General features: G+C 33.0%; 2 protein-coding genes and 1 long non-coding RNA gene across 5 annotated transcripts in view; 1 reads left to right on the top strand and 2 right to left on the bottom strand.

The window, feature by feature from the left end:
• Window positions 1-1738: 1738 nt before the first annotated feature.
• Window positions 1739-2716, top strand: LOC110422817 (putative F-box protein At5g55150). Its single transcript, XM_021436831.1, has one exon. It carries the CDS (start codon window positions 1739-1741, stop codon window positions 2714-2716), a length of 978 nt encoding a protein of 325 aa, XP_021292506.1.
• A 7690-nt stretch (window positions 2717-10406) lies between these two features.
• Window positions 10407-11517, bottom strand: LOC149526816 (uncharacterized). The gene is made up of 4 exons (XR_016351650.1): window positions 11351-11517; window positions 11163-11225; window positions 10665-10736; window positions 10407-10539 (listed from the first exon to the last, which is right to left on the bottom strand). It is a non-coding gene; the product is annotated as an uncharacterized LOC149526816 (long non-coding RNA).
• Window positions 11518-14403: 2886 nt separating this feature from the next.
• Window positions 14404-22718, bottom strand: part of ATSYTF (C2 domain-containing protein) — a 10397-nt gene continuing 2082 nt past the window's right edge. The window contains exons 4-15 of one of the 3 annotated variants that reach the window (XR_016351630.1): window positions 21625-21657; window positions 21419-21508; window positions 20617-20742; window positions 19778-19921; window positions 18973-19389; window positions 18394-18528; window positions 17544-17762; window positions 17180-17452; window positions 16599-16733; window positions 15784-16086; window positions 14967-15266; window positions 14404-14875 (exon numbers count right to left, since the gene is read on the bottom strand). Coding sequence is in view for 2 of the 3 variants with exons in the window: in XM_021436431.1 (XP_021292106.1) it covers window positions 15045-15266; window positions 15784-16086; window positions 16599-16733; window positions 17180-17452; window positions 17544-17762; window positions 18394-18528; window positions 18973-19389; window positions 19778-19921; window positions 20617-20742; window positions 21419-21508; window positions 21625-21657 (2097 nt within the window). In the remaining variant the exon portion in view is untranslated. Of the gene's footprint in view, window positions 15267-15783; window positions 16087-16598; window positions 16734-17179; window positions 17453-17543; window positions 17763-18393; window positions 18529-18972; window positions 19390-19777; window positions 19922-20616; window positions 20743-21418; window positions 21509-21624; window positions 21658-22718 lie in introns of all 3 variants that reach the window. The other 2 variants (XM_021436431.1, XM_089784579.1) reach the window with 2 other exon arrangements.

Raw genomic sequence — 22718 nt, 5'->3', positions numbered from 1 at the left:
ATTTCCATGAATACTATGCTGCGATGGATTCTACCTTCCGGACTTTGTTTTGGTGTTGTGCTTGTACCTTCGATTTCAAGGTGCTTGATGAATGTTTCTTGGGTTTCGAGGGTGTTTTTGCTGCTGATTTTGTTCTTGGAGTCTGAATTTTATGTTTGGTTGTGTGTTTCAACCTCTTCTTGTCTTGTCCATTCCTTCAGTTCTGTCATTGTTCAAGTCTAATTCTCTATGGCAATGCGGCAATGTCTATAAGTTTCATAGTGCTGTTGCTGGGTAGTTCCAAGCTTTCATGCACCTGTTCTTGGAGTCTGTACATTGTTGCTAGTTCTTCTATATGAGGTTGTGGTGCAAGCAGTTTCTGATACTGGTGTTTGTGCTAAGTTTTGGTTATAATTTAGTCGGAGTTCATTAGTATTGAAAATAGACAATCCATTCTAAAATCTTAAATTTCATTAATAAATTTTAAAAAATATTAAAAAATCCATATCTCTATTCTTCCCCTTTCCCATTGACTTCGCCGATCCATCTCAGTCTTCTCTCCCTATGAAAAGAGACCATTGATTCTTGCTCTTGGTCGTCTCCCTCCCCTTCCCATATCTCTTCACTTTCATGTGGCTCAAGTCTCTCTCTCTCTCTCGTTCTCTCTATCTTTAAGAATATCCTTGTTCTTTGTTTCTAATTTCTGTGTTGTTCTGTAACGGGTATTGTGGGTCACGGTCCTGTGATCCTATCCTAGTTGGTTCCTCAATGTTTAAGCAAGACAAGCAAAGATGGAATCAACACATCCCCTACCTTCAATTCCTTCAAGAATAATTATCTTATTAGATAACTAACTTCTTTACTTTATTTTTACCCAAATCTGATTTTTAATTTTATTTTTGAAATCTCATTTTTGTTTACTTATTTTATTTACCCAAATCTGATTTTTTTAACCATGTTGTTACCCAAATGACTATAATTCTTTTTGCATGTGAATACAAGATTTTATATGTTCTTATTATGAGTTGAAATTAGAGTTTGGGAAAATTTTGTTTAGAAAACATTGACATTTCAATTATTATTTTGAACTTTTTGGATTTTATTGTTAAAAGGAATCTCCATTTCCTTATTTTCATTTTTAAGGTGTGGGTGCTATGCTTTTGTGATTTATTTTTTATTTTGGCTAATTTTTTTGTTAATGATTTCTTTGAATGTTTTAGCAAAAATATTAGAGAAGATGAAACACTAAAATTAATGAACTAAAAGATAAAATTGTTATAAAATATATGTCACATCGATCATCAAATAAACGAAAACTCTAATAATAAACTAACGGTAGAACTAATAATATATGAACTTTTGAAATTGAGTGCCAATTTTCAATATTAATGTACTTAGATTGAATTATTCTCAAAACTTTGGGGGTTATGAGTAATTTACTCTTTGTTTAATATGTAATTGTTTTCAAGAAATCAAACTTTTTTTCACAAAATCTGAACGTATTTAAGGACTGAAATGGGAATAAATTATAAGTTTAGTGGAAATAATGTAATTTGTTTACGTTTTCTTGCTCTTGAAGGTTCCCAAGTCCTGATAGAATTAGAACAGACTCTCTTTATATCCCTCAAGAGTGGAACATCTATTATTCTTTACTTTAATTAGCTTTCTCTAAGAAAGATTTCAAATTTTGTCATCTCGTTCATTAAGCTTAGGGTTTCGCTTTTGTTCTCAAGAATCTAGTATTGTGATTGCTGAGACAATGAGGAGTTTGATTCAAGTAAAAGATCGCCCATGGCTGGCCCTTCCCTACCATCCCAAGCGATCAGAAAAGAGATGTAGTTTCATGAGCTTTCAGAGCGTCTCAAGCAACAAAATTTACCATCTTAAACTCCCTGGCGTTGGCGAATCAAAGACCATCTGTGGATCCTCCGCAGGTTTTCTTGTTATGGTTGATCAAAGTTGCGATCAGATTACCATGATCGACCCTCTTACCGAAGCTCAGTTTCAGATACCGTCAGTCTCAACTTCGCTGCGGCCTAAAGATCCCGTCGACACGCAAAAATACTTGGTTCATAAGGCCGTGCTTTCTTCCCCTCCTGATTGCAATCCATACGATTATGTTCTCATGGTTATATATGGAGAGAAACGGGAACTCGCTTACTACGAGGCAAAGAGTCGAACTTGGACGAAGCTGCAAGAAGCTGGAAGTTATTATGACGATATTATCTTTCGCAAGGGAGAATTTTATGCTGTGGATGAGTACGGAAAACTGGTGGTTTGTCGGCCTTGTCTTCTTCCGATCGTTTCGGAAATTGCAACGCCATGGCTTCTTCGGGGGAACAAGGTTTATCTTGTGGACATGGACGACTCATTGTGCGTTGTTATTAGATTTTTGAAGGATAACCCTACCGTGGGCTATGAAACTTACAAGTTTGAAGTACATTTGCTGGAGCCAAACGAGCAATGGGGGCACCTCGGAAGCATTGAGGACTGGGCATTCTTCTTAGGTCAGAACGAGTCAGCAGCACTACCAGTTAAAGATTTCAAGGGATTAAAAGCTGACCGCATTTACTTCACGGACGACAATTCGGACGCGTACAAGTATGGAGTCATTGGTGGCCACGATAACGGGGTATTTGACATGGAAGAAGAGAGTTTCCAGCCCCTGGAATACCGTCAGTGTCCACGACCAGTCTGGTTGACACCAGAAAATAGACCTTCCGCATCAACTGTATAATGACTTAATAATCTAGATGCCCAATTTGGTTTTAGTTAGCTGTAAACTTGGTTTTATTCATAACAATTCGTAAAGAATTTCTGTGTTTTAAATTGATATGGCTTCCTATTTATGTTATGTTTGGTTGTTTGAATCTTTCAAGCTCTTCCAGTCTTGCCTGTTTCTCCTTCAGCGCCGGTTCAAGGGTTAGGTCTCTAATTTTATATTCATAATAATATAATTAATTATATTAAAAAAATATACAAATTAAAATAATTAATAAAATATCTATTTATTCTTTTAGACCTACTAAATATTTATTTCTCATATAAAAGTCAAGATAATTAATAAAATAATATATTCTCTCACTTCTCTAATTATGTGTTTAATATATCTAAATTTTTTTATCATTTTTCAATTCCTACAATTCTATTAATTCTCAATTATTTTTTATATTTTCAATCAACTAACATTAATATGTAGATTTCTAACGTTTTTTTCTCAACTATTTCTTCTATTTTCAATCAATTAATGTATACAATTACCTCCAATAGTTATTTTTTATATTTTATAATATCCAATTTTAAATTCTTCTTTTCTCATTTACTATTTTTTCTTTTAACTTCAATTTTCTTTCAAATAATGCGCAGAAAGTTTATTATATTATTATTTTTATAATGTCATGAGTTTCATTTACTGTTTGTAATAAGAATTCAACAATTAAGTACTATTATCCTAATTTTTGTAAACTTTTTTACCTTAATTTAGAATTTATATTATATTATTATACTGTCTCTGTTTTATGTGATAATTGATTTATTGAATTAGAAATTAAACTAAAAACTTTAATAAAATTAACTGTCTAACTACGATACAATAGAGGCTAGTTACAAGATAATGATTAAGAAAAAGAAAATCATAAGATTGTCATATGAAAGGTGATATACACTTAAAGTTAGGCCTTTTATTATGACGATGTAAAACCGACATAAAAAAATTAAAAGTCGAATAAATAAAACATGAAGTATAATACTGACAAATAATGTAATTTACTTCCATTTCCATTTTTATTTTGCATTTGATTATAAATATTAATAAATTAAAAAGTGGCAAAATAAAGTTTGAGTAATATTATCTTTTAATCAATATTTACTAATTATTTTCTTTAACTAAATAACTATTTTGAAATATGGGATCAATGTGAAAATGACCATAAAACGATGTTGACATACTTGGAATTCATCCTACATACAAATATCTATTTGTGATGAAGAGTATTATTACATAAATATTCTAATTTCACAATACTTGGGACTGTATTTGTATATCAGCTATTCGGTCATTTAGGATTTTCGAGTCCAGATCTTTTCTTCCTCCTAATCCAAAAAACCAAAAAAAAAAAACCAATAAGAAGATGTCTTGCGATTTTATTATTAATTAATAATTTTGAGAAGAGAAAAGAAATGAGGGTTCAAGAAGATGAGAAACCTGTAGTTTGACGGCCTTCAGCTGCAGATTGAGAGCTTTTCTCAGATGAGATACCTGTTGTTTGACAGCCTTCAGCTGCAGATTGAGAGTTTTTCTATTTTCCAAGTAATGCTTTACTTTCTCTATTGACTGATCAAACCATTGCATGGGGGAAAGAAATTACAAACATTTATTATAAGTTGGTTTAGATATAGAAGAAAATTGATAAATGTAAATTGAGATTTACATACCTTTAAAAGATAAGTGCTTTAAAAGCTTAACGCACAAAAACAATTACCATTAATTGGAGATCATTAAAAACATATTATGTTCATTTAAAATAAAAATAATAAAGTGATAAAAAGTAGAAATTTATTAGGCACATAATTACATAAGTGAGAGAATATGTCATTTTATTAATTATTTTGACTTTTACATAATTGGAGAATTGAGATAAACAATTGAGAAATAATAGAATAGACACTTAATTTAAGAAAATTTTTATTAATTATTTTAATTTTTATATTTTTAGTATAATTAATTATATTATACAAAATTATGGGACCTATGAGACCTAAAGCAAGGGTTTTGGCGACTTTATGCTAAAGCCGGCCCTAACGGGTGCTTTTAGAATTTTGTTTATGCATAATATTTAAAAACATAGTGAGAAATTATATTTTCTTGTCTCATAAAATCTATTTTTCTTAAATGTCTTGTTTTGATTATTGAAATTCTTCAAAAGATATTTATTCCACAGAAAGAAAATAATAAACTTTATGCGAAGATTATCCATTATAACAAGGAGCATCTCTAGATTTACTATCAAAACTTACATGATTTGTTTGATTTTGAAATTAAGCACTTGGAAATTAAGAGAGAGGAGAACAGTAGTGAAGCAGAAAATCACCTTTCTCTTGGCACGCTTTTTACGAGGTACGAAGACATTATTAGCCTCTTGCACTGTGGTTGGCTCTGCTTTGATTCTTCTGGACCTCTTTAATCATTTTTTGGTACAATTAATGATGTAATTTGAAGGCTAAAAACTAAAAAAAAAAAAAAACTGTAAACAAATAAAGTATATTTACAGGAAATTCGAGACCTACCCGAACAAAATGACCTTTGGACACAGCCACCTTATCCAATCCTCTTTCAAATTCCTCTTTGGCCTGAAAACAAGGAAAAAAAGGGAAATCATTGCACAGAACTTGATGACCGCAGGCAACAACCAAATCCGTTCATTTATAGACATGACTGTTCTTGTAGAAAATTAATGAAAAAATAGACTTACCCTTTTATTGTAAGTCTTTTTTGTGATCATAACACTCTTGGGATGAATATCTGCTTCAAGCTTGGAATGTTTATTTTCAATTTGTATCGATTTTTGAGTATGATGAATTTCAGAAAAAGGATTAAATTTTATTTTTATAACTTTGTGTTGAGGATTTAAAAGAGTGGTTGATTCGAAGCTTGGAGGTTCAACTTTAATTTCAGAAGAATTCTCTTCAATATATGGGATATGCTGATCATCAGCACCATGCTTCGAGTTCGAATTCTCATTCTCATTCTCACCATCACAAAAAGGAGTTTCCAACTGTGAAGCAACGCCATGATCAGCCATAAGAAGAGATGGGCCTTTTTTAAGGGCAGATCTCTTTGCTCTAAATCCCCATCCTGGAACTACAGGTTCTATTGAAAGACTAGACAGATCTAGCAAGATATCGGCAACCTCTTTCTCAATTTCAGTGGCATTGTCAAACAAGTTTGGACAGTTCATCATTATGGTTTTCAATCCTCTTTTAATTTTGGCAGATTATATTGATTGAGGCAAGAGACAAGGAAGAGGCCTGTATATCAAACTCCTGTAGAGTGTTTTTTTTTTTTTTAACAGCAATGGAAGAAGAATTTGACAAATTGGTGAGAATAATTACTAATTTTTTTTTTTCATTCATCTTCATGAAACTGAAGAGTCCTATTTATAAGTAAAAATGCCTCCTCCCAACATACACAACTGTATGTTTTCAACAGACACAACTAGAGATACAATTGTCTGTTTGCATAAGACACAATTGTCCATTTTTACAATTGTGTATTTCCCTTTGCGATAATTGTTTCTTTTCCAATGGCCAAATTACTTGCCTCAGCCCATAAGCTAATTCAATTATTCTGCGGGGTTAGACAAAAGAATTACACAAATTGTCAAATTTTTGACTTGGCATGGGTTTGATTTCTTAAAGCTTGGCTCGACATTGTCTTTACATGGAAGAACAGAGTTCCCAGCCGCTTAAATGCTCTCAGGCACCAGAGAATAGACCTTTCCCATGAACTGCTGTAACATAAAAATTTAGATGGCCATTCAGATCTTAGCTAACTGTAGACTTGGCTATTTTGAGAAGTGCATTTACTGCAGCTATTCTTTCTCTGAGTGGCATTTGAAAACTGCTGCTCTGCTGACCTTTTATCTTTCTGATCAGACTTTGATTTCAACGCGCTTTTGTCTTTGATCTACCTTCCGGACTTTGTTTTGGTGTTGTGCTTTTGCCTTTGATTTCAAGGTGCTTGATGAGTGTTTTTGCTGCTGATGTTGTTGCTATTATTGCTGCTGGTTGTTCTTGGGGTCTGAATTTGATGTTTGGTTGTGAGTTTCAAGCTCTTCTGCTCTTGTCCATTTTTCCTGTTCTGTCATTGTTCAACTCTAATTCTCTACGGTAATGCGGTAATGTCTAAGGTTCATAGTGCTGTTTAAAGCTTATATTATTGCTGTTGCTGGGTACTTCCAAGCTTCCATACGCCTGTTCTGGGAGGTTGTGGTGCAGGCAGTTTTTTATGCTTGTGTTTGAACTTGGAGGTCATCTTTTTGCTGTTGCAGTTATTAGGCTTAAGGCTTCACTTTTGTTCTCAAGAATCTAGTGTTGTGGTTGCTTAAGACATGGGGAGTTTGATTCAAGCAAAAGGTCGCCCATTGATATAAAAGAAATGACTAATTGAATCGGTAAACCATCCTTAGTTTGGTTGATTAACAAAAATAATATCTTTTAATCAAATTAAATTTTGATTTATACGTATCCGTATACAAATTTAACATTGGAATTAAAAAAGATATGTTTAATGCTGAAAACGGTCATGAATTTTTGATTACTCTGAACAAATATGCATCTCTAAAACTTAAAATCAATTTACAAATTTGGCACACTCACAATTCATCCTACAGAAAGATATAAATTTAGAATGAAGAATATCATTATTATTTACATAGAACTTGAAATATCTAAAAGCAAAAATTAAATTTCTAATTTCACAATACTTGTGATGGTATCTATATATTAATGATACAATCATTTAGGATTTCGAGTCGAGATCTTTTTTTCCTCCTAAGCTAGAAAACAAAAGAAAATTAATAACATGTCTCGTGCATGGGCACAAAGATTGCCTTTTAGAGGACACAAAGATTGTAAAAACTGTAAGGTAACGTTTGGTTCTTTACAATACAATGTGATTACAGGTAATGTGATTGCAAGTAATGTGATTGTAAGCAATGTGATTGTAGAGAAAATAACATTACAGTATTTGGCATGCAAGCAAAATAATAATTAAAATGCAGAAAAAATAACATTGCAGCGTTTGGTTTACAAGTACTTTGTTGAGAATGTAATGTTAATTTTTAAAATTACCCCTAGTTATTAAAATACAAGTTTAATATATTTATATTTTTTATTTTTTATTTTTATATAATATCATCTCTTAAATATATTTTTAATGTCATATATTTTATTTTTATTTATTATTATAATCTTATATATTTTATCTTTATTTCTTTAATATATTTTTTATATTATATATTTTATTTTAATTTGTTTTACCTATATTATATAAATTTTAATTTTTTATATTTTATTTTATTTTATTTTTTGATTCTTATATTATATATTTTATTTTAATTATAACAGTATAAAATATTTTTAATAAGGTAATAAAGTTGAAGGGTAAAATTATCTTTAAGAACATTACAGAGTGCAATGTAATGTAATTATATTAGTTTTGGAGTGCAATCACATTACATCCATTGGCTATAATATAATTGCATTGCAATCTTACATTGCAGTGGTCTGTTACAAAACAAACACTGCAATGTAATTTAATTGGACACATTGCAGGAAATGTGCTCTCACTTTTCTGATACCAAACGTCATCTAAGTACTGCACGAAGTTCTGCAAAATCCTCATGTACCTGCCTCCGTCGGATTCTCACTAGTAACCCCATCAATATTAAATTTCATCCAGTCCTCATAGGGGTGCTACCCACTCCACCATAATTAGCAACTTTAGGACAATTACCAGGGATTTTTGCTAAATTTGAATAAAGCATAATGTCAAGAGTAGAATCGGCTATCCCAGGCCATTTGGCACGAGCCCATGAAGCAACATGAACCTTAACTAAATGAACAACTTGCTCAAAAAACCCATAACTTGCGAGTAAACACAATTTCATTTCTAAACAGCCACATAGATCAAATAATGACAGAAAAATACATAACACAACTCTCTGCCCCCTTTTTAATCACAATCCCACTCCAAGCAAGAAGAAAACTCCTAGCATCCCTCGGATAGGACCATTTATAACTTTGCTCATTACCGATAATAACACTAATGGTTAGTAAGGAAAGGGGCTAATCATGTCGCTTCACAATGTAGAACAGTTCCAATTAATCTCAGAGTTCAGAAGCAATGCAGAAGGGTCAACCATCTCATTAACTATCAATGCACAATCAGTAATATGTCTTTCCCTAATGAATGCAAATGATGCTCACCAATTACGTCCCCAATCACCATTCTAAGTCTATTTGCAAGTAGCTTCAATACAATCTTGTGAATACTTCCAAACCATAATAGGGCGAAATTCATTAATCAACCTTGGATTAATTACTTTTGAGACTAATGTAATGAATGACAAACTTAATTTTTAAACTTGAGATAATTGTTTTGAAGTTATACATATAAATTTTAATACATAATTGAAATTGAGAGAGAGGAGAACAGTAGTGAAGCAGAAAATTACCTTTCTCTTGGCATGCTTTTACTAGGAACGAAGATATAATTATTAGCCTCTGGCACTGTGGTTGGCTCTGCTTTGATTTTTCCGGAGCCTTTTAATCATTTTATTGTGCAATTAATGATGTAATTTGAAGGTTAAAAACAACAAAAATAATTACTGTAAACAAACATGAAATTCGAGACCTACCGGAACTAAATGACCATTGGGCACAGCAAGGTTACCCAATCCATCTTCAAATTCCTCTTTGGCCTGAAAACAAGAAAAAAAGGAAAATTCATTTTATAGAACTTGATGAACACAGGCAACAACCAAATCGTTTCATTTATCATCAGGCAAAATCCCCTTTTCTTAGTTAATCCCATAATTAAAACATGATTATACTAGTAGAAAATTAACAGTTGTTTGTCTTTTGCCTTCTCTGCTGCTTGGCTTTTCTTTTCTTTTCTTTTCTTTTTTCATGCTTTTTTGCAGATTCTGCTGAAACCTTTGAGTTTGCTCTTGATTGTGGGAGTCTCGCTGCTTTGGTGGGACTCTCCTTCTTTATTATCTATATCTATCTCGCCATTCAAAAAAAAAATAACACTTTTTTTTAAAAAAAAATTGATCTTAACACTTTTAAAATAGAATATTTACTTTGACTATTTTGTGTTAGAAATTAAAAAGAGTAGTTCGTTTAAGGTCCGAAGTTCAACTTTGATTTGGGAAGAATATTTCTCTTCAATATATGGGATATGTTGATCATCAATACCAAGCTTAAAATGAGAAATCATTATGGTTAAGGCGGGAGATAAGGAGGAGGGGTGTTGCAAATATAAAATGAGTAACAGGAAAATCATGCCATCTTTTAATTAAAATTTACTAATTATTTTGTTTCATAAATAATTATTTTGAAATGTGGGATTAATGTGAAAATGATGATAAATAAGGGATGGAATGGTTTAACATAAACAAATGCCTAGATTTTTTTTTAAGTAGGGAGAGTGGTGATTTCAACTTTTAGATTAAAATGTATTTGTATTTATATGAATTTAACATTGAAATTAAGAACCTAATCAAACTATAAGGTAGCACTTAGAATATGATGAAGAGAGAATTTGGAATATCCAAAAATAAAAATAAAAATTCTAATTTTACAATACAGTTATACGATCACTTAGGGTTTTCGAGTCCAAATCTTGTCTTCCTCCTAATCCAAAAAACAAAATAATAATAATAATAATAATATTATTATTATTATTCATGGTTTAGCTTCCTGTAGTTTGAGGGCCTTCTGCTGCAACTTGAGAGCTTTTCTCTTTTCCAAGTCCTCCTTTACTTTCTCTCTCGACTGATTAAACAGTTGTGCAAAGAAATTACAAACATTTATTATACGTTGGCTTTGAATATAGAAAAGTAACAAATTGAATATACTATAAAAAAAAACAAAATGTAAATTAATTAGGATTTCCATACCTCCAAAACTTTTAAAAGATCACGTTTCCGTTGTTCCAATGATGCCAATTCCTTTTCCAATTCTTCTGTCGACTGCAAAATTTAAATCCCTTTTTTTATTTAATTATAATTAAAAATACTTATCTTAAAATAATCGTAAAAAATATTTTTATGAGCGATTTAGATTACTTTCTCGTCTCATAAATTCCATTTCTCTTCTTTAATTCTTGAGATAGTTTGGAAGATATTTGTGGATTACAACAAGGGGCATCTCTAGATTTACTATCAAACTTACAAGATTGTTTGTACTTAATCTTTAATCTTGTAAGAGAGAAAACTACCTTTCTCTTGTCACGCTTTTTACTAGCCTCTGGCACTGTGCTTGTCTCTGCTTTGATTTTTCCTGACCCCTTTAATAATTTTTTTTGTACAAATTAATGATGTAATTTGAAGATGAATAACCAAAAAAAAAAAAAGCTGTAACAAATAAAGGATATTTAGAGGAAATTTGAGACCTACCCGAAGTAAATGGCCCTGGGGCACAACTGGCTTACCCAATCCTTCTTCAAATTCATCTTCGGCCTGAAAACAAGGAAAAGGAAAGGAAAAATGATTTTACACAGCTTGATGAACACAGCCAACAACCAAATCCTTTCATTTATAGACATGACCAGAGTAGTAAAAAATTAATGAAGAAATAGACTTACCCCTTTGTTGCAAGCCTTTTTTATGATCATAAGACCTTTAGGATGAATATCTGCTTTAAGTTTGGGAGGTTTATCTTCAATTTGTATTTGTTTCTGAGCATAATGAATTTCAGAAGGAGGTTTAAATTTTATTTTTATAACTTTATGTTGGGAAGTGGTTGGTTCAAGGCTTGCAGATTGAACTTTGATTTCGGATGAATTCTCTTCAATATAAGGGATGCGTTGATCATCAGTAACAGGGTTTGAATTCTCATTCTCATTCTCACCATTACCTGAAGTAGTTTCCAACTGTGGAGCAACACTATGATCTTCTATAGGAAGAGAAGGGCTTTCTTTAAGGACGGATCTTCTTACTCTAGTTGTCCTTTTTGGAGCAATAGGTTCTATAAAAAGACTAGGCAGTTCTAGTAAGATACTGGCGACCTCTTTCTCAGTATTAGTGGCATTGTCAAACAAGTCTGAACTATTCTTCATTATGGTTTTCAATGTTTTTTCTTTTAATCCTTCTGAAAGAAGAGTTTTGACAAATTATTGACAGAGGTGGGAGATAAGGAAGAAGGGTGTTGCAAATTTAAAAGAAGTAAAAGGAATAAATTCACTATAGGAAGGGTTGCAACAAAAAAAAAAGTACGATTATGTTTGTAATATACTTGGAAAACGAAAATTTATCAAACTTCTATAGAATTCTTTTTTACTTTTGCAGCAATGGAAGAAAAATTTGAAAAAAAAAATGGAGAGAATAATTACAAATTGGTTTGTCTTTTCATTCATGTTCAAAAGACAAAAGATCACACTTATATATAAGCCAAAATGTCTTCTCCCAACATACACAACTGTATGTTTTCAACAGACACAACTGTTTGTTTCCATAAGACACAATTATTCAATTTTCAACAGACTTAAAGAAAAGTAACAGCACAAAGCGACAAATTATTGAACCATTTGCAGATTATCGAGCAAACACCGTTTGGTTTATTAGGGGCGTCATGACAAGGTGTTGCTGCTGCATGCTCTGTCTCTCTGCGAAGTTTCCATGCCACCCTGGGAACACAAAGTAACCCAAAGGTTAAACAATGGTAGATAAAGAAATTTATTGATAAATGCATGTGTATATTATAAAATTTCAAGAGAACAAACTACAGGAAAGATAGCAAAAAAATATAGAGAGAATGGTCATATCTTGATTGGAAGAAAGAGCGCCACTATGGAGGTATGATTTTCTGATTTGCAGAATTGATGGTGCCTGTTTCCATGAATACTATGTTGAGATGGATTCTACCTTCCGGACTTTGTCTTGGTGTTGTGCTATTGCCTTCGATTTCAAGGTGCTTGATGAATGTTTCTTGGGTTCCGAGGGTGTTTCTGCTGCTGATTTTGTTGCTATTATTGTTGCTGGGTGTTCTTGGAGTCTTTGACTTTTATGTTTGGTTGTGTGTTTCAAGCTCTGCTGGTCTTGTCCATTCCTCCAGTTCTGTCATTGTTCGAGTCTAATTTCTCTATAGTAATGCGGCAATGTCTAATTTTCGTAGTGCTGTTTAAAGCTTATATTATTGCTGTTGCTTGGGTAGTTCCAAGCTTTCATGCGCCTGTTCTTGCAGTCTGTACATTCTTGCTAGTTCTTCTATATGTGGTTGTGGTGCAAGGCTCTGATACTTGTATTTGAGCCTGGAGGCCATCTTTTTCTTGTTGCAATTAGTGTGGTTTGTACTCCTTTATTTTTGTTAATAAATTTCTCTGTGCCTTTAAAAAAAAAAACCCTTAATGACACACAGGGATGCACAATTAAATTCTGCATTGATTTGTTATAATATTTAATTGTTTTCAAGAAATCACAAAAAATTTTCACCAAAGCTGAAACTATTTAATTATTAAAATGGGAATAAAATGTAAGTTAATTTAGTACAAATAATGTAATATACTTCCATTTTCTTGCTCTTGAAGGTTCATAAGTCCTGCTAGGATTAGGACAGACTCTCTTTATATATAAGCCTTCCTCAAGAGTGGAACATCTATTACTCTTTACTTTAATTAGCTTTCTCTAAGAAAGATTTCGAACTTTGTCATCTCATTCATTAAGCTTATGGCTTCCTTTTGTTCTCAAGAATCTAGTATTATCAGGGTCCAAGGCCAGTCTGGTTGACACCAGAAAGTATACCTTTTGCATGAACTGTAGTGACTTGACAATTTAGATGGCCAGTTTGATTTTAGTTAGATGTAGACTTGGTTGTTATTACATGACAATTCGTGAAGAATTTCTGCGTTTTCAATTGATATGGCCTCCTATTTTGTTGTTTTCAATTGATATGCAACAGGTAAACCCAGTAGGTTTTAACATTAAGATTCTATATAGCCTACAGTACATACCAATGAATAAGATACCTTCTAATACAATATTAATTGATTAGTGAATTAAGTATATAATGACAATAAAGGTATAAAACTTGATTTAAATTCAATAATTTGCAAGTTTTAAAATGTTGTAGAAGAATGTGAATTATGTGATTCAATAATGAAATTTAGGGTAAGTTGTTCTTTATTTTTACATGAAATTACAACCTAATATCATTATTAGCAGTTAGTTTGTCTCTACTAGTATGATAACAAGGCTTTATACCTCATTGGCATAAGATGATAGCATGGCTTTTTACACCTAATTGGCATTTGAAGGTTGATATACACTAAAAGTAAGCCATACTTCCGCCAATGATGCAATTTCTTGTTACAAATTGTGGTAATGGTGAATAACAAATACAATATAAGTAGCCTATATTATTCAAATTCATGATTTAGTTATCCCTGCTTCTATTAGTATTTGAACCACTTGAAGAATCATTATGCAATCCCTGAATAGGAATCCTTATTCCCTCTGAAAATATATTTGTGTTACTTTGAACTTGAAACACTGATACCATGCCATTGGCATGGCTGCATAACCACACAGTTTACCAACAGAGTTCAGCTGTACATGATACCAAGACTATATCGATATGCCATATCCAAGAACTTTGGTGACTCCAATATTTCTGGTATTGATGCTTGTTAGACTGCCAAAATTGTAAATACCATTACATACATTCATGAAACAATTATATGTGATATATGCTTCAGTCCCACTGGTGCATTGCTTGAGGATAATGGAGCATCCATATATCATTGTTTGTGGAGGAAACTAAAGAGTTCTTCAAGGCTGAGTTGATGTTAAGACAATTATTCATTCAAACCTTGCAAGTACATATACACGACAGGAATGTTAAACTAATTGTAGCAAGAAGAGTACAACATCTAAGCACAAAGATAAGGTCCAATGTTCTTGCTTTTGAAACTCTTCTTTCTTCATGTGCATCAGAGGCGAGAAACAACCAACCATGACACCTTCTAACGAATTGGTTAAGTGTCCATCACGTGGCAAGGCTAAATGGAAAGGTAGATCCACATTTGCAGATGCTTGGCAACCAGAAGTTGTCAAGTTGAAATTCAAAAAAGGGGGAATGGTACTATGAGGAGGTGATGCCTATTCAGGATTTGCTGCCAAAAAAAGAATTATGTAACCATATACATTAGATAGCAGGGAGTTGGAGTGTTCTGTGAATATTATTAGTTTAAGCATGATATTCACCATCTTATCTATAAGGATTTCTGGGTATGGAAAACTATATTGAGAGTAAATGATCTTGATTTGTAGTAAAGATTTGCCTCAACTTCCAGAAGATCTTCTACTTAGAGAAGGTGATGAGTTCAAAATTTCCTGACCAAGCTCCTTTATCTTGTTGAGTAGAAGCATTTGCTCAGTCTCAAGCTGTACCATGTATTCTTCTTGCATATCTTGAAGAGCTTCAAGTTCACTCAATGGATTTGAGACTCCTTCAAGGTTGCTATCCTCAATTGAAGACTGAAGCTTGATCATCATTTGTTTCATCTGTACAAACTCATTTTAAATAAAATATATGTCAGAGTTTGCAATTGTTTGATTTATTCACAAGCATAGTTTATGAGTGATAAATGATAAACTACACAAAAAAAAATCCTAGTAACAAACAAATTAAATCTTTGCTTTTTCAGTTTTACATTATATATTAACAAGCCATATAGAAAAGAGTTAAACAGGAGAATGCTAAATAAAAATCCAATTTGACCATACAAAAATTGGTTTGTAGTGGCAATATTTCCAAGTCCAGACAGCTAAGTAAAACCTGTTGAAAAACAGCCTTGACATACTGTGTTGACAGCAATACATCATTGACTTGATGTTGAACTTGCCAGATCATAATTCATTTTACAAAGAAATCTGCACTGTGACAATGTCCGATACTTCTACCATGCTTTACAAGTCATGAAAACTTTGGAAAAAAGTTATTTTAGATAAGGAATTTCGTGATAGTGCATAGAATAATATATATGGCCACGTATAAATCAACACCAACAACAGCTTTCACCTGGCTTGATATTTGATGTGCTTTTGTTAAGGATGGTTCAGGGTCCAGACTAGGTCTCTTCTGTAATTCTGGGACTTTTCTCGTAACCTGAACATGAATCTCTCCCCTTTTGACCCCTTGAAGTGGTATCCACTTGTCAGACATCACATTTGGAGGCAGTCTCTGATATTCTACAACACAATCACCTATGTTGGATGTTGGTAGCAAGGCATTGTGGTCTTTCACATGCAACTCCAAGGGACTACCATCATCAGGGAATTCCAAAGTTTGATGCCACCGAGGATTCAATGTTCTGTACATAACCTGAAAGGCAATCCATGGAACAGTTAAAAACTACTGAAGCATACAGGATCAACAGAAAAAATTGAAAGAGAACAGACAAGATGCTATAATATAAGTAATTCATTTGCAGAATATGGATAAGATATAAATATCCAACACTATACATGCCAATTGTTATTGCAATTCATTTCATAGGAATTTTAAGAAGCAAAAGTTACAAGCCTGTTTAATGAAGGATGAGAAGAAGCGAAATGGTGAGAAAGATCATGTAATTATCAGTAACCAACCAAAAAAAATACAATTCAAAAGAAACAAAGGACAAAGCAAAATGAAAAATATAAAAAAAAATGCATCATTCAAATCCTTTTTTTAAGACAAAGGCCAAGTGCGAAGCAACTGTTTCAAAATTCTGAAGGGCACTCAAACTTCTAGCCAAAAACCACCTTATTATTAATATAGAAACCCCAACCCGCCCAAAGAGATAAAAACAGAGACAGAGAGAACAACAAAATAGTAATATGTTGTCTCAAAACCTTTGTTCGTCTCTTCAAGTTTCCATAATGCACCCTCACATATGGATCACTTGTCCCCCTTAGATCAGCAGCTATTAGGTCTCTTGCTTCAACAAGCACAAGTTCAATCCAACCATTACCTGGATATGCAGAACCCTTGAAGAAAAAGAAAATGAGAAACACATGTTAGTATGGTCACTTGAGATGGAAGATCATCAACTAGTAAGCATAGATATTGTAAGATTTGCTTGTTTGAATTGTAGTATCAGACAGGCCAAGCAGATAAGTCCAAAAAAGCGACCCAGCTCACACTTATGCACATATCCATGTTCAATGAATACATATATTCATACGCTTGTAGTTTCTTTTGACAATTAAGCCTATATCTCACATATCATATATTATATTTAATTCTTTTTCCTGGTGAAGTTCTTATGACCTGTGCTATTCATACTACCCCATTTCTATACTCCTTTCTGTAAGTTTGTATACTTTTGTGCACTTATAAAAGAGCATGTAAAGTAGAAAGGGCACGCTTTAATTTTTTTCTTTAATAATAAATTACAGGAATGGTCTTTCCCTTCATGCTGAAAAAAAGTTACCCTTGATCCTTCATAGTCATCAATGCTAACTGCTTCTATCTGGATCCTTAGTTCTCCTGAATTCACTTTCTCAAGGGGGACCCACACATCCCTCACTGACCCTTCTACCAGTCCCTCGAGATTTATCCGTGCACTACCAATGCTATCATCTCCAAAGACCTCTTCAGTGTAGCACTTTATCTTCAGGTATTCACCACCTCCTATTTCATCAAACTCAAACTTCTGATTCCAGATAGGATTAAAAAAGTGCGCTGTCCTGGTTTTCTGGAGAACCTGAAAAGAAGGTTCATAGCAAAGATAAGGATAATCATAACTACACGTGCACTATCACACTTGTAACCTCAACTGGAACATTAAGAGCTACCTTTCCATACTGCAATTTAACATATGGGTTACACTTTCCAAATTTGTCTTTTGTAATAAGATCCTTCCCTTCCACAACAGTTACATTAATTTTCCTTCCAGTGCTTGAAAGGAAATTTGATGACCCATTCAGCATTTGTTGTGAGCTAACACGGAAGTTGTTGAAGCTATAAGAACCATCAGAAAATTGCCATTCTTTTACCACAAGCCTGACTGCCAACTGCTAAATGTATACGAACAAGAGAACAGTTTTAGTCAGCACACATGCAACTCATTATTTTAATTCTCTATTAAAGAAATTCATATTTATACCTCATGAATGAACTATTTATAGTATTCATTCAACATTAAAACCAAAAACACACCCAGTTGTTGGCAAGACACATTGTTAGTGTGGAAAAGCAAACTACATCCCTACTGAGACAGAATACTAAATTGTTCAACTGTTACTACCTTAATAATTACAAATAAAAACAACAGATTTACTAATGATTTGGTGGAGTAGAATTCAAATCCAACAATTATGTCATTCTTGTTAGATCAATCAGTCGCAAATCTTAGTTGGTCAGCCAGAAGTATAGGGATTCATGGCTGATTTATTCAAAAAAATGTCTATTGTAACAAAATTTGAGTCCTCAACCATCAAGGTTTTCAAAGCAACAAGCAAAGATTTCCTGCACCCAGGATATCCCCATTACGCAATTAACTTACAATATGCAAACATCTTCTAAAAAAACATAACCTATCATCACCATATTTCTTCTTATGAATTCCATCCCTTTACGTTTGAATTTCAATATCAGAAATATGCTTATTGATTAAAAATAACAAGTAGAAAAGTAACACTGTACCTTCCCTGCATTGACCCCTTCAAATGGAAGAACCATTTCAACTTCCTTGCCACAAAATTCAGAATGCCTGGCTATTACACCAGAATCTGGGCCTATTGCCCAAAATATCGTGGAATCATCTGAAACATATTTCATCTGCTCAATGGACAGGAAAAAAAAATCAACTTACCAGTGCCATAAAATATGATCACAAAAAATGTCTTGAAAATTAGAAGGTTGTAGGATGAATATATGTTACAGTCAATACTCAATGGCATGTTCCTCTGGCACATTCATCTGTTAGTTATTTTTCAAAAGTTGGAAGCTTGAAAACAGGAAAATCAGACACAAGCATAATAGATAAATACAGTTACTTATCCAATCTAGACCTCCTATTAAAATGTATTTATGCAACATTGTCAAAACAAAGCAAGTATCTGACATCTTTAACAATTGAGTAAATTTAATTCCCCAGAGCTGTGCCTAAGTCCAAAACATGTTACATGCATATCACTTGCACCACATACAAAACCACCTAAAGTCATAGATCAACGTTTCACTTTAGAAGGTTTTATAAATTAGTATCAAAGTTGACAATACCTTAATCTCACAACTTGCTAGATAGTCATACTTCACACTGCCAGGAGTACGCTCATAGAGATGGAATCGAACAGTTCCTGTATTATCATGTAAAACCATGTTAAATGTTGAATCCCATTGAGGACTAGAGCCTGGCCTGACATATGTTCTTCTGGTTAACTCTCCTAACTCAACTTCAACAAATGTCTGTAGATCTTTATCATCAAAGTGCTCTTGTAAACCATCTACAGCAAAACTTGGTTGCCTTCTTGTTGGGCTTCCTTTCAAGCTACTTCTAGAAAGTTTACTTGCTGAAATGACTGTCACATATATAATACCACCAACAGCTTTCTTCCTTAAATCTACAGCAGGTAAAGAGAAACATTGACGGCGAGGTTCAACCATTGTCTTAGATAAGGTGTCAGTCAAAAGTTTAACCTGCATCAAGAAAAATGAAACTAAAATTAGCCCACTACTGGAAATTAAGAGCTAAAAATTATCAAAATGACCTGTTGGATTTGCAACAATATATTGAAAGGATTTATGACTAATTGTAGGCAAAAATCAGAGAAAAAAGTTAGGACCAGCAATTCTAAATGGAAGCATTTCTTGTGTAGAGCAGGAGGTGAAAATATATAATATAGAATCAACTGATTACACTAAAACATATCAGACAAAACTAATGTTTTCCTCTTTTAGAATCAGAACATCTAGATTTGAAGCATCAATGTTTTTTTTTTAATTATAGAAATAGCAGCTTTTCAAGTTAATCCTCTCTTACAAAAAACAAAAACAAAGAAAGAGAAAAGTATTGAAAAAAACATACCAACCAAGAAGAAACACCAGGCAGCTCTGTTGCCGGTAGTGATTGGCTTCCTCCACTTCCAAAGGCAACTGTTATCCTTACTTCAGGAGTAGATATAAATGAGTACAAAATTGCTTTCCCATCCAAAATTGGCATCAAGAGAAGCTGCAGAATGTAAATAAGTTAAAATATCAATAGATTGAAATTTAGTCATGCAGAGAGTGGATACCATTTAAAACTCTATTCAACTTTAGAATAAGCTGGTATATTGGATGACAGCCTTTTGAAGCATGAAGCAACAGTAAAGGAAGCTAAGAAAATGAGTGAAAGAACATATTTTTTTTGTATATAGAAAATGGAATTTTTTTTTTGTCAATTGCACTCTTGTTACTTGTGTGTGTGTGTGTGTGTGTGTGTTTTCCTTCATCTTTTATCATCAAAAGTTAGTTGCCATTACTTTTTATCATCAAAAGTTAGTTGCCATTACTTATGATCCTTATTAGAAAGCTCTACAGGCAAAGCAATATTTTGATTACAAATATGTCAAGCTTTAGTAAAATTAACTACATCCATTCTGAGACTGAAGACAATGAACAAAGAGAAATCAAACAGTAAGTCCAATCAAATGTCATAGACTAGACTCATAAACAAACCCAGAGGATGAAAATCAGTTAAAAGTGAAATAGCAAATTTATATAGCAGAAGAATTCATAAAAGAACTAGTCAATCTTTCATATTAGAAGACTCCTTACAGTAGAATAACAAATCAATCCATCAAATTGACCAAGTTGTTAGATAGGGCTTCATTGTCCCATGAAAGGAAAAAAGAAGAAAAACAAAGAGGAAGCTGTTCAACGTACATCACCCTTGACGTGAAGGCTGTTTATAACAATTTTTGCAGTTCCAAAGAATGGCTTGGCCACCTTGGCAAGCAACATAATGCTAATGTCAGTGGTGTCCCAGTCAAAACCCAAGCGCATAACTCGCTGTCAAAATAAACAAGAAATGCTTTGTGAAGATTGCAGATATATTTTACTGCTCAGGGGACAGAAAATAAACCATTACAAAGACCAAACTATCATGAGACAGCTATACTCTTATGCACTAAACGAGATCCAGTATCTAACTGAGTTCGTATAGATTCCCAAATAACACAATGAAGCATTTCCTTTTCCTGCTGTCTTGTTTCTTTTCTTTGGTTCTCCAGTTTAGAGTTCCCTCTCCACTCACTTTAATTTGATGGAGTCATCTTTTTTATGTCCTTTCTTATTAGGCTTGTTTTCTCTCACTTTCTTTCCCACTGAAAAAAGATTTTAAAGAATACAAGGTACAAAAAAAAAATTTAAAAACCACAACGATAGCTGATAATTCATCCCGCTATCTATTATTTGATTCAACATGTAATTCAAGAACAAAACCAGGTGAAGCAAACAGAAAAGTCTTTTCTCTAACATCATTGACTGATTCCTAATTCGCCTCATAACAATTGCAAATTAAGCACTAAAATGCCAGAAACATGGCTAACTTGCCAGAGACGGAAGCAGTGATGACAAAATCTACCTGATACCTCCCTTCATTTGTTCAATGTGTGAACAAGAAAAGAAAATGAACTTCGACAACAAGTTATTACTAAATTTGAAATAGCTAAACCAGAACCCAAACCTGATCACCTGAAGTTGACCAGCGAGTCCCATGAAGACCCAAGCAAGGTGGAGATGAACCTAGTGAAAACTCCAGCAATTCCACTTTTTCCTGCATGAAAAATAGTTTCCTTGGTGAACATTTATTATACAATTAGCAGCAATCATAAGACAAACTGTTAGCTCAAACTTTTTTCTTGGAAAATGACTGAAAACTAGATCACTTACAATGAGTCTTGATTTGCGATGTTTCAAGCGTTTCTGCATGCAAAAAATTAAATAGTAATTTGATTACACAATAAGAAGTTAAAGAATGTCCTTGCAAGTTTGTCTTGGATGATGAAAATAATTAAGACTAATGCTAACTCATAGGATCACAACAGACTATTTCTTCAAATATAAAACGTATTAATTGGCTTTGGATTTCAGTTTGAGGTTTGTTGTGGCCTTATGTTCAACTTGGACCTTTATAGCTATTATCAATCGGTTTTTGGTTGCACTCTAAATATACACCACATCATATACTAGACACTTTTGTTTGGCCTAGTTTAAAAACATCATGGTAGCTTTTCAATGATTGCACTAGGATTAGGGGACCTCACTTTATTAAAATAACATCCATCTCTACTACAGTAAATTGGTGTAATACACTCCATGCATGTTTCTTTGTTTAAATCAACATGATTAATACAAAAAATGGGCAATAACAATGACACAATTTGTTTCAGCATTAATGTCTTAGTAAAATCAATGGCGGCAATATACAAATCATTGTCTCACAAGAAAAAACCACCCTACGTTGAAAAAATTAGGTATATGGGGTACTAAGATGGTGGCTCTATCATAGTCACATGTATCAAACTCTCATTAGAATAGAATGGGACAAATTGTCATCCTGCCCATCACCATGTTCCCCTTCCAAAAGGAGAGAGGGAATAGAAAGTACAAAGAATAATAGGGGAGCATTCGACTTATCTATCAATAGAACCATTTACAGCTGAGATTGGCATTCAAATTTAAGCATTACCAAGTCCATATAAACATACATATGCATGCAAGGTGTGGGTGTGTCGTCAGAGCAGGCAATCCAAATGTCCAATATGTTGATCTAGAAGATCTATTATACTGCAAGTTTTCAATAAGATACACATACCTAAATCTGGAACTGTGGTGACACTAAATTCATTTACAATTTGAACTCAAATTCATCTAACTTCAATCACAGTTTAGCATGCAGAAGAAGTTTCTAAATTTTCATCGCATTCTAGTATAAGTGCTATTATCTTCTTTATAGTGTGTGTGTGTGTGTGTTGGGGGGGGGG

The sequence above is a fragment of the Theobroma umbraticum genome, unplaced genomic scaffold (assembly GCF_002168275.2).
Source record: "Theobroma umbraticum cultivar Fairchild unplaced genomic scaffold, ASM216827v3 scaffold_146.0, whole genome shotgun sequence".
Classification (NCBI taxonomy): domain Eukaryota; kingdom Viridiplantae; phylum Streptophyta; class Magnoliopsida; order Malvales; family Malvaceae; genus Theobroma; species Theobroma umbraticum.
Note: the sequence above shows the minus strand (reverse complement) of the source record. Positions and strands in the feature narration are given on the sequence as shown.

Bases quoted from the DNA above. Each gene is read 5' to 3' on its own strand.
- LOC110422817 (XM_021436831.1), top strand. From the start codon at position 1,739: ATGAGGAGTTTGATTCAAGTAAAAGATCGCCCATGGCTGGCCCTTCCC.